General features: G+C 37.4%; 1 protein-coding gene across 6 annotated transcripts in view; it reads right to left on the reverse strand.

Annotated features, from left to right (window-relative positions):
* Window positions 1-447: 447 nt before the first annotated feature.
* The window catches only part of ptprfa (protein tyrosine phosphatase receptor type Fa), a 274,429-nt gene continuing 261,900 nt past the window's right edge, over window positions 448-12,976 (reverse strand). For all 6 annotated transcript variants that reach the window (XM_067374744.1, XM_067374747.1, XM_067374746.1 and 3 more), the window contains 6 exons: window positions 10,281-10,459; window positions 5,654-5,780; window positions 4,117-4,242; window positions 3,880-4,034; window positions 2,696-2,831; window positions 448-1,903 (listed from right to left, as the gene is read on the reverse strand). In XM_067374744.1, the coding sequence (XP_067230845.1) occupies window positions 1,835-1,903; window positions 2,696-2,831; window positions 3,880-4,034; window positions 4,117-4,242; window positions 5,654-5,780; window positions 10,281-10,459 (792 nt within the window). In that variant the 3' untranslated portion in view covers window positions 448-1,834. The remainder of the gene's footprint in view (window positions 1,904-2,695; window positions 2,832-3,879; window positions 4,035-4,116; window positions 4,243-5,653; window positions 5,781-10,280; window positions 10,460-12,976) is intronic.

A 12,976-nucleotide genomic window follows, 5' to 3' on the forward strand; every position in this document is an offset into this window, starting at 1 on the left:
GTAATTAGGTGTAATTATTTGTTAATTAGTATCTACAATGGGAAACAACAACTCTGACCTTGTCCAACAACAACTTAGACCAAATGGGCATTTTTCTTTTTTGCCTAATTAGTGAGATAATTAGTTTTTAATACAATTAGCAAACTTTCCTGTCCGGTAGCTGGGTTTTCAGGGAAGGACTAATGTCTCCAGGTGTTCCACAACTAATGAATTATGTAGAACAGACAGAATCCAGTCCACGTGCCTTCACATTAAACTGCAATGGCCGGTGGGCTGACTAGCTTTGGCTGTGGAGATCTGGCTTTCTGGCAAGGACACAAACATACTGGAGAGGGACCAGCCATCTGTTCCCCTGGAAATGTGCTGAAGGAACCAGGATACAGCAAAGCCTCGCAATAAACATGTACAAAACCAAATGAAGCATTTTATTAACACATATTTCTCTCCTTTTTATTAACAAATAGAAAACAGACTGCCTGTACAACAGATTGAATGCCGTTTTTGCCTCTATGTGAACACAAAGTCAAATGAATTCTTCCCATGTCCGCATTTTTCATCTTACTGTGTGCTCAGGCCATAGGAGGAAAGAAACACTTGAGTATGCACATATTTTCAGTCCAATGATGCTGTCGTGACGTTACGGGAGATTTGTCTTTACGAGCCACAGTGAGAAATGATCAGATGGCCGTTAATACCACATGTGGAGAGTTCAGGAGGTTTTGGATCCCCAGCCTCAGCCGGTGAGGCGAGTCATTTGTTTTCTGCCGGAGATTTTCCCGCTTCAACTGCTAGTCTGAGCGAATGACGGATGGCAGAGGTTCTACTGGAGGTACATGACGGCTGTACATGTGTGTGCAGGTCTGTCGAGTCAAGGCCTGGCTGTTCAGAACAAGCAGACCTTTGACCTCAGCTGACCGGGCATAGAACAAGGACTTTGCAGTGGCAGCAAGAACACCATTTTCTTGTCTTTCTTTCACTCTATAGGCCTTTAGAATGGAAGGGTTTCCAGAATACGACTGTTTACCGCTATTCAGAGCAGAACGAGTCTGAATGTGTTTCATTAGTTGAGTCTTTCGTTTCATTAGTTTAGTCAGTGTCCTTAACGACAGCAGGTTCATCAAGGTCACTAACTCAGATGTAAGCATTTCATCTCTTTTATATTTGATTATACTGTTTTATAAAGTATCAGGAGGTGAAAAGGTTGTTTTTTTTATTTATAAAAGTTCCCCTTTTCCCACCAAATAAAAGTAGATCATTAAAATATAATAATGATAAAAAGTAAAAATCATCAGCAGCTCTGAATGCTCCTCTTACAGTATTAGTAACCTGGTCATGTGAAAATACATGTCCACATGTGCTAAAAATAATTGAACAACATATACGAAAAAATTACAAATGAATAATAATAATATAAGAAACAAACCCCTTAGATATGCAATGATCAGCATAAATGATACAAATATTGTATTTTCTGGCAGATATACCAATCATACTGATGATACAATAATAATAATGATAATAATAATAATAAAAAACAATGGCCAATGATGATGATCAATATGAAAATAGTCATAATAATAAAGCAGTAAGGTAATACAGAGACAGGAGCTGTGCATTAGAGACCAGAATGAAGCTTTTGTTGCTGTTTTAAGAGAGGAACAGGACTGCAGACGACCTGTGATGTTTCCTCTCTTCTGATATTCCTTTACACTCTGTCTGTTTGTCAGTCTCTCTTTCTCCCTCCAGCTGTGGTGACTGAATAGGTAGGATGACTATGGCTCAGAAGGAAGTGGCGACTCTTCAGAGGTGGCGTTCTGAGGCATTCTGGGAGTGGTTACGTTGCATAGTGATCGAAGCTGCCCAGGTACTCCAGAGCTGCTCTGTAGCACAGCTGGTACTGGTCCTGTACAGGTGGGATACACACCGTTAAAGGGGTCCTGTTATGCTTTTTTACATGTACATTCGTACATACGTTTCTTTAGTGTGTAATGTTGCTGTTTGAGCATGAAAAATTTACAAAACACAAAGTCACACCAAAATTCTCTATATGCGTGTGCACTGTTTCTGAACTCCCTTAAACGCCTCCATTGTAGTCTTGAGTTTACTTCTGGGAATGAACACATCACAATATTCCTCATTTAAATAATTCCTGCCCAAAGCATATGCAAAATAAAGGGGCGGGGCCTGGTTGAGATAGATAGTAGTGTTTTGAAACTTTCGGTTATGGTAAGGGGCGGGACACTTGAAATGCTCGAAGCAGCTGACCAATCACAACACACTCTTCCAGCCGACCAATCAGAGCACATTGTGCTTTTGGGAAGGAGGGGCTTCACAGAGACAGAAACTATCTATTTTAAACCATCTATTTTATCTATTTTAACTATCTACTATTTTCCCCATATCTTTCTATAGCAAAAATAGTAATGTTAGTATACGATTCCGAATTTAGCAAGAGCGTTACTGACAGACTGTGAAGATAGGTTAGGTGCTGCCACAATGTCAAATATGTGAAAAAGAATGTGTCTGCAGCACAGACTAAAATACCCTGAAGAGCATGAGCTAATGCTTTACCTAAAAACAAAAAGTCTGCCTTCATGTTCTCACCCTTATTCCTCATGATTTGCAGCAACATGAGAATTTTTACATTTTCAGTTAAACTATTCCTTTAGAGAGTGTGAGGTTTATTCGAGCTTACCTCTGTCTGTACCATGGCAGGTCTCTGCGTGCGGAGCGTTTTTATGGTCTGGAACATGTCCACCACCCCTTCATACCTCATTCGCTCCAAAACAATACTTAAAGTGATGAAGACTCCTGTTCTGCCGACACCAGCACTGAGATAGAGAGAGAGAGAGACAGCAGTTCAGCACACATATACAACATCTACTGTTCAAAGGTTTGGGGTCAGTAAGATTGTCAGTATGCTGATTTGCTGTTACTGATTATTATCAATGTTGAAAATATTTTTGTGGAAATAGAAATCTTTTGTAACATTATGCTTTTACTGTCATCAATTTAAAGGGATATGATGGGATTTCAAAAATGAAAATTATCCCATGATTTACTCACCCTCAAGCCATCCTAGGTGTATATGACTTTCTTCTTTCAGATGAACACAATCGGAGATATATTTAAACATATCCTTAGTCCTCTAAGATTTATAATGGTTGTGAATGGGGGGGGCCGCATTTTGAAGTCAAAAATAATCCATACTACTCCAGTGGTTTAGTAAAGGGCTTCTGAAGCGATGTGTTTTTGTAAGAAAAATATCCATTTTTAAAACTTTATAAATAACTCAAATAACTAGCTTCCGGCAGACGACCGTAAGCAGAATGCGCAAGTTGTTTTGCAGGGGAAGAGTGTCCTTCGACCTGAAGCACAACGTAATGATGAACGCAGAGGCGCAGGGGATAGAGCAAAACCAATCACTGGTCATGGATTATAAGTCTACAACGATAATTTTTAAAGAGAAATGTTGGAGGATTTCGATAAAAGAGAAGAGGAGCTTACATTTGTTGCATAGCCCTAATCAGTCCGTCTAAGCTTACAATACTCCTACATCCTAGGAAGATATACAGATATACACCTAGGATGGCTTGAAGGTGAGTAAATCATGGGATAATTTTCATTTTTGCGTGAACTATCCCTTTAATGCATCCTTGCTGAATAAAGTATTAATTTCTTTCAAAACGAAAAAATCTTATTGACCCCTGTACAGATACAAAGTAAGTTCTTAGATACATCCTGTAAAGTTTTGACTTAGATTTACAACATTTTGGATATTACTTTATATTTGAATATTTCATTTATCATCCAGCACTACTACAAAGTACAAACACACACATTGCATGCTCTACTGCGCTCGATTATACTGCTTCTCACCTGCAGTGAACAGTAATTGGTCCATCCTGTCCAAACTGCTCCTTGGTTTTGTGGACTTGGCCAATGAAATCAATAAAGCCCTCTCCTGTCTTTGGCACACCTTGTTCTGGCCAATCGGTGAACTGAAACTGGCGGATCGTCCTAGACTGGCCATCCTGAGAGAGAGAGAGAGTTGTAAGAGTGTATTTTAAAGACACAGCACGTGCGAAGTCATGCGGTCACATTTGCTTAACTTACCCTGGCATCTGTGACTTTAAACTCCCGTAAGATGTACTGCGGCATGTTGTATTCAGCCATGGGATCCACGACGAAGTACTGGTAGCGCGCAGATCTCTCTGCAGGCCAGTACTGATGACACTTCTCCTGTGGAGCAGAACACACACGGTTATGAGAGCGGTTCACATATAATTGCTTTGTCCAAACCCCAAAGCTTTTTTTTTTGGTTCATTTTTTAATTTTTACATTTCTTGCCTTTTGTCGCTTTGATGTAATGCACATAACGACAGCCTGAGGCCAGCATACAACTAGCTGATTTCCAGCATCATTACCATTTCATTAGTCATTCAAGAATAACAGTATTTTTTTTTTATTATTAATTGCAGCAAAGTATTCAGCTTTTCCTCAAATGAACATCCACATTGCATGTTTATTTTGTTGTTGTTATTATCTGCTACACTTAAATTAGTCCCTCCAGAGGATTTTGCAATCTTACAATTGCAAGAATTAATGCAAATATAATAGATTCCCACTCTATTTGTGGCAGCTTGAATTTTTGCATATTTTCACAATTTTTCCACAAAAACATTAACCTGTGAGGGTTGTTTAACTACCGGACCATAACTGATTTCAGTAATTAGGTACAAAATATTTTACAGTAGCTGTACTTTTACTGTCACCAATACTAGTAGCATACATAATGATTATTGTTAGCTTTTTATTGCAAAACAACACAAAAAATGTTGCAAATATCACAGCAATTTCTGAGAAAAGCTGCAGCAAATTTAGTCATTTTGGGATGCAAAATTAGACAGAAAAAAAAAATTCTGATGGGACTGTTAAATGAATAAGAAAACAGATTCATGTAAATCTTTTGCTAACTGAAGCTGCACATACACATATTTTCCATGACCATGAATAAGACTAACGCACAATAACACACATACCAAGCTACTTCCTGAATAACTACCTATTCATATTTCAATAAACTTCACGTATTGCTGCTAAAATGCTAAAGTGTTGCAAGGTGTCACAGAATCAGAGGTTAAAATGTAGGCAAAAATCAGATGAAAGTCTTTGACACTATGTAAATTAATTGAGTTGTTTTGAGTGCCTTAAAGCAGTGTTATCTTAGTACTATTCTAGTTTTTGTTAATGTTTTGAATACTATCATTTTTTTTTTTTACATCTACAGTACATAGTTTTTTAGTAAGTTTTAGTTTGTTTATTTAGTTTATTTTAGTACTTCAAGTTATATATATATATATATATATATATATATATATATATATATATATATATATATATTTAAATGTTTTCATGGTTTTAGTTTCAGTTTTAGTTAATGATAACAGCCCTGCCTTAAAGTCGACAGGACATCAAAATTGAGGCCCTTTTCACAACCCAATCAATTCCCAATGGATTCAGTCAAGTGCCTTGCTGAATATCTTGTTTCACTCTGAATCACATCACAGAAGTAAAATGGGCTGCAAAGAGCACCTCACATTGAGTTGGTTCATTGATGTGTGCAGGAATGTGAGAATCTGTCACAACTCACCCGTCCCATCTCTCTGAGCTTCGTCAGCATCACCACGATAGTGGAGTTATGCTCCCATAGCATCCTCCAGAAGTCCTCTGTGGTTTCAGACAATGGACCTTGTGTGGCGATATACGCCTTCTGCTGCCTGCAGGAACAACACATGAAGATGCAGTTTAAAAACACAAGAATCAACACAGAAAGCTAACAAACAGCTCTCTCCATGCATTATACAGCTCCTGTATTGACTAGATTGAGGGAGGAGTGATTCCTCTAATCTAACAGCAGGAGGCGCTGCGGCTCTGTGACTGTGATCAGAAAAGACAGACAGAGGATGAGATAAAGTTGCAGCGAGAGAGAGGAAACAATGAACAGAGTACGAATGAGAGAGTGTGAGACAGGTGAGAAAGATACTGGATGTAGAAGACAGGCAGAGAGAGACGTGATTGTGTTTTGAAGGCAGCAGAGCTCCAGATCACTCAAACTGTGTCACGTTCGGCAGCGTGGGGATGCTAGCGGATGCTTCCAGAGCTCATTTAGATGTCCTGCTGTGAGATCCCTGGGTCTCTGCTAAAGGTTTTTTTGAGATAAACTGAGCAAATGCATCTCTGCTGTGCTTGAACAAGTGGAGGAAATATCTAATCCACCTTCTGCAGCCTTTTTCTCACACAGTGATTTTATCACCGCAGGTCTCTGAGTGGCTGTACTGCTGGTCATAGTGAGTGTTCCTGCTGCTGAATTACTGGGCATATTGGTGGTAAAATGTCTTCTTTCTTTTTTTTTACTCTACATATTCTAGAGGGGAAGGTGTTTGTATACCTTGCAGTAGATGTATAATGCATCATTTCATCAACTAGATGATCAAAGCCTGAATCAAACTCACAAGGAATACTGACATGGTTTTACATACATAAAAATGATCTTGCAACCACCCAGTACACCTTAGCAACCCCCTAACAACCACCCAGAATACCCTGGCAACCACATTGCAACCACCAGAACTCCATACCAACCACACAGCAACACCCAAGAAACAACCTATATACAACCAAGAATACCCTAGTAACCACATAGCAACACCCTAGCAACCTCTTAGCAACCACCTAACACAACCTAGCAACCACCCAGAATACCTTGCAAACCCAGGGTATCCACGGGGCATTTTATAAGCATTAAAATTCATTAAATGGATTTTGCGAAAATTAAGGCCTTAAATGGCATTAAAAAGCATTAAATTTTATTCCTACAGGCATTCAATTTTTTAGATAGATCTGAAGAAAAATAATACTACCAGTTTATATTGAATATTGCCTTCATAATTAATAACTGATTTGCTGTTGCAAAATATGTACATTGCTGTAACACCGTTTTTGATAGCGGTTTACCGGCTTGGACCTGGAAACAGAAGGCTGCATCACTGTTAGCGACTTTTGTCCAAGAAAGCGCACTGTGACAAATATAGCGACTTGTTGAAACCTTATGTATCTTCCAAGACCCCCGGTACTGCTGCACAAATATGCAGATTTATATATGTCAAAGCTGGAATATTCTGAGAGGATATTGTTTCAGAATAAATTTATATATATATATATATATATATATATATATATATATATATATATATATATATATATATATATATATATATATATATATTATAATATATATATATATATTTATAATATATATATATATATTTATAATATATATATATATATATATATATATATATATATATATATATATATATATATATATATATATATATATATATATATATATATAGATTTGATGAAACCTGTAGATACCCTGAAACCACATAGCAATGACCAACCTAGCAAGCACCCAGAACACCCTAGCAATTGCATAGCAACTACACAACATACCTTAGCAAACACATAACAACACCATAGCAACCACCCAGAACACCCTAGCAACTGAATAGCAACACCCAAGCAACAAACACCCTAGCAACTGCATAGTAACACCTAAGCAACAAACCATTAAGGCCTGAATCAAACTGACACAGAATATTGACACAGTTTTACATACATAAATATGTTGGATTGAGAAGTCAATCTTGCAACTGTCTTGCAACATCCTGGCAACCACCCAGAATACCCTGGCAACCACACTGCAACCATTAGAACACCCTATACCAACCACATAGCAAAACCCAAGAAACAACCTAGTAACCACCAAGAATATCTATTTATCGTTCATGTTTTTCTGTCTGTCTGTCTGATCTTCAAGCATTTACAACTACTTAAAACTTTTGTCCAGGCTTTCTTAAAGTTTGTCTTGATGAACTTTTTGATCTACTTTTAAATCACAGTGAGGTGATATCATTGTGGATATATCTTACATAAAAATCATATATCAATGTGGGAAAAACAAGTAATAAAGAACAGTGAAATCGCTCACAGTAACATGAACTTCTCTGTCTTGCTGACACTGGACTACAGTATCTTACAACGATCCACTGTCTTTACTCCCATTAGTTGGCGCATTACATCACTGCTCATTTGCATATAATGTAGCATCGCTAGACACGCCCACATTGATCACAGTTGCGGATTCTCGCTGACATCAGTTCGTTTTGGTCACTAGAAATCACTGAATGAGAGACGCGTTGTCTTCACATAGGGAATGCTGGGAGAAAACCACATGTATGTAACCATATGCTGGAGGGAAGCCTCTTCAGGGCTGAGAGAGAGACAGAGAAAGAGGGAGCCGTGATCCACACACACACACACACACACACACACACACACACACACACACACACACACACACACACACAGGTGTGATAGAGCCTCGTTTGTTCACTAAATGACAGGAAGCGAAATTGCTGCCCCCCCACCCATTACACAAACACACACACACACTCATCAAGCTAAAAGCATGTGAAAGCCCTTCTCCCTCTGTCCTTCATTACAAACGAGATTACTGCCAATTACATTGTTTACACTTCTGTATGGCGGCAGATGCAGTGGGAGTTCTTTGATTGGCCGTTAATTTGATTAAGGGCCAATAATGAGCCCAGATTCTTGACACACCTCCATCCCTCCACCTCAAATGACCCCTCAGCAGCAAAGGAAGTATTTCACATTTGATTCTTAATTATTGATTTGGTTATTAAAGGATTATTCCTATTGAGCATTGATATTTGCTGCAAACATTTGCTTGCAATTAATCAATGCATCCCAAGGACTATAGTCACACATATTTTATATGACGCATATAAGACTGTAGTACGGTACATTGAGTAGGTTGTACTATCTTAGGTAATGCAATTTTAATATCCACTTTGCCAGTATTTCATTTACAGGAAACTCTTCAATTAAGTATTTTTACTGCACAATCCACTGAGCAGACTGTACTGCAAGAAGAAATAATATGCCTATTTATTGCTTAAAAAATAAGCATGTGTTTAGTATGTATACTATTATTACACTCTCTGGAATACTTCATTGTTTGGTCAGCTGCAGCATTCTGTAGTCGTACTTGTATGAGTGCTAAACTGTGTAATTAGCATTGTCATCATTCTGCTAAACATTTAATTTTTTGTTCCATAGAATAAAGAAAAAGTAATACATGAGCTGGCATGAGGATGAGTAAATGATGACAAAACCATGAGATCAGGTAAAGACCAAAAAAAAAAAGAAGGAAAACATGCCCCCCACCCCCACTTTTAATGACTAATAATAATAATTTTATTATTATTTAATTATATTATTATTAACTGTATTATTATTTAAATTATAAAAATTAAATCAATGAACATATTACTAGTGCAGTAATAAAACTGCACTGTAAAATAAAAGACAATTTCTTCTTATTATTAATATTAATAATTTTATTTTACAGAATACTTTTCAAGAATTTACAATAATTTCTTCGCAATTCACGTGGGTCATAATTTAGGTTGGAAAATACTGAAATCCATATAAATATAGAACACCTTATACAGAACCCCTGGGAATTATTCCTTTAACTCTGTCTCAGTAGTGGGCTGGACTCAAACTCACTGCAGTCTGCTGAACGTTTATCTGTGTGTGTGTGTGTGTGTGTGTGTGTGTCTGTGATAGATTGAGCGCTGCATGGAGACTGGACTCCTCATGACGGATAATCCTTTTATTTGTTCGCTGAACTGTGTTCATCACCTGTCAGCTCGTGGCCGCAGGGCCGTGCTGATTCCCCAGTGCTGATAGCGCTCCAGTTATGGACAGTCCTGCCAATAAGAACAATTTGTCCTGACAACTAGCAGCACAAAAGCTGTAGACATGCAGACGCAGACTTCCTAGATGGGCCATGACTCTGTACTGTCACATCCAGCAAGAGTCAAAGAGACGGTGGACAGTGACGGAGAGACTCGCTGCCGTTCATGGAAGCAGCATCGCTTCAGAAGAACACACCATGTTTTATCTGACTTCTCCAGAGCCTGAGTTGCTCTCAATTGGTTCTCAGATCTCTGTTCATGACTTTGGGCAAAATTCTGAATTCAAGATCTGTCTCACTTTCAATTCAGGAGTGTGAGCTTGAGTTAACAATGAAATGACTTTGAAATGAGTTTAAATTTAAAAATGACGGGAAGAGGAATTTACTGAATTGTAATTGAACAACCCTGATTCTCACACACATGTACCTGTATCCATCGATGAAGCTGGCGTTAATGTAGTCGGACCCCTCCACCCCTCTGATTGGCTGCAGACACACACGGCTGGACTCGAAGGGCATGATGTTGACCAGTCGGTTCTTGAATTTGTTGCATGGCAGACTAGCGCTGATGAATCTGGAGGTGTGTGCTTTAGAGTTGGCCAGTTTCTGCAGTGAGAAAAGACACAGAACACATTTGTATTTCTCTGAAATTGTGAAATAGACAGAAACACACTACTGTTTAAATGTTTGGGGAGGGTACTTTTTTGGAGGAATGCATTCAAATGACCAAAAGTAACAGTAAAGACATTTATAATGTTACAAAATATATTTATTTCAAATAAATGCTGTTCTATTGAACTTTCTATTAATTAAAAACATTAAAAAAAAATGAATCAGCACAACTGATTTCAACATTGATAATAATCAGAAATGTTTCTTGAGCAGCAAATCAGAATGATTTCTTGCTTAGTCAACCAAATTTTATTAGTCACAGAAAAAAAATCCACAGTTAGTGGCGAAGTCACGCAGTCTGTGATGGACCGATCGTCTGAGTGGTAATTACAGTACATCGAGCAGGACATCCAAACGCTCATCCAATCATTCATCGACCTGAAACATGCAAGTAGTAGCAACTTTACATGGCCGCTCACTTTAACGTTAACCTAAAAAAATGTGGGCTATTCCAAGTGTTTGAGTGGAGTGTGAAAGCTGAATAGTAGCGCACTTACTGCATAACAGCTAACATGGAGGTGCCGGTGCGATCACTTGCACGTAAAATACAATTTTGGTCATAAAGATAAGAGTAATATATCTTTTGAATCTATGAAGAGTCTTTTATTTGTGTGCAGTCGCGATAACAACAAAATGTTATGCTTTTGTAAAATAATGGAAGCAAACTGAGTGCGATTTCTGCCGTCTCTTTCTGTAAACTTGAGCACACCGAAAAAAAAGGAAAAAAAGAAAGAATCAAAACTCCATGTAAACTTGCCTCACAGACATGAAAAATTATATCTATAGAAAGTGAAATGTTTACTCTTAAATGAACCAATTCAAGTGGAAAACAAATATTCTCAGTTTATGTGTGAAATGTGCATATAGGCACGTCCACTACTGCGGAGATGATGAGTCACCATCGTCAACTTCAACACTGCAGCTGAAAATACAGAAAACTCTAGTTGATCAATTAATTATTACAATGTTAGAGCAATCTCCTTACTGTTTTTCCCAGACGCATTCATAATCATTCTGCAGGTGCGATGTGGCAAGCTTTATGTGTGCACTTGAATGCTGATTAGACAAAAAAGGCTCTTTATTATGATTTATATTTATATGGTTTATTAATAAACGTGCAATTAGTCGACTAATCTCTTAAAATGAACGACTAGTAGTCGACCAAAAAAATCTCTAGTCGAGGGCAGCCCTAAAATAAATGCAGCCTTGGTGAGCATAAAAGACTTTCAAAAAAATTAAATAAATTGACCCCGAACATCTTATTTGGCATCATTATAATGTGTTATAATCTGTTTTAGATATAAGAATCAGCATTGGTTAATACAAAACAAAGGAGTGCTCTGGGTTTAGAAGTTAAGATCAAGTTTTTGTGGACTAATGTCGATTACAACAGAAATGATTTGAACTCAAAAGCAGTTTTCCACTGTCAACATTTGACGTCTTTCTTTGGAAGAGAATGAATGTTTTGAGCGGCTTTGTTCTTAAACTTCAAATGATACATGCTCTTTGAATCTCAGCATGTCACCAGGAAGCATCATGGGGAAAAAAAAACAGCCCATTAAAGTCATTCATGTAGTGCAGGGAAAGCTAAATGTGTCTGCACAAAGCTCCCACTGCAGTAGCCCTTATGGATCATGTGATTCTTCACAACATCAAGAATTTAAAACCTGATTACATCCTCGATGCATCTATAATGATCCTGCAAGTAAAACGTCTCTGAGTCTCATCATTTGGGCTGTGAAGCATCACTGAGGACAGCTGTTTTATGTTAAAGCCCAGACGTGCAGGAGTTTTTGCAGCAATGCATGCAGCAGCTATAACTCTCACCAGTCACAGATACAGGCTGTCAGCTTCTCCATCAGCTCCGAATGCATTATTTGAGTAATTAAAACATGCACCTTTGCTTTGGTAAGGATGTTTCTGCAAAGAATTTCAATGTGCATGGCTTTTCTCTAACTACAGTGGGGTTTTTTTGTTGACGTTCCAATGCAACGCCAATGCTGAAAATGCATTACCATTAGACATGAATTTTACCAATTCACTTTTATATTCTTCGTCATTATTCCTTTTCCGTTAACAAAATCAGAAATGTTTTTGAATAAAACTTGCTTTTGATTCCCAATTAGTGTTATTTTAGTATTATGTATGTACTATTATAATGTTTAATATTTTTAATTAGCATTTATTTTTATATTTTCAGTTCTCTTTTGAAATTTTAGTTACATTTTTTTGTTATTTTGTTATGAGCTTTTGTAATTTTAAACATTACTATTTTTTTTTATTATTATTTCAGTTCTTATTTTCAGTTTTAGTTTTTATTTCCAGTTAGTAATTTTAACACTTAAAGGGTAAGTTCACCCCAAAATTCTGTCATTAATTAATCAACCTCATGTCGTTCCACCGTAAGACCTACATTCATCTTCAGAACACAAATTAAGATATTTTTGAACT

The sequence above is a fragment of the Chanodichthys erythropterus genome, chromosome 21 (assembly GCF_024489055.1).
Source record: "Chanodichthys erythropterus isolate Z2021 chromosome 21, ASM2448905v1, whole genome shotgun sequence".
Classification (NCBI taxonomy): domain Eukaryota; kingdom Metazoa; phylum Chordata; class Actinopteri; order Cypriniformes; family Xenocyprididae; genus Chanodichthys; species Chanodichthys erythropterus.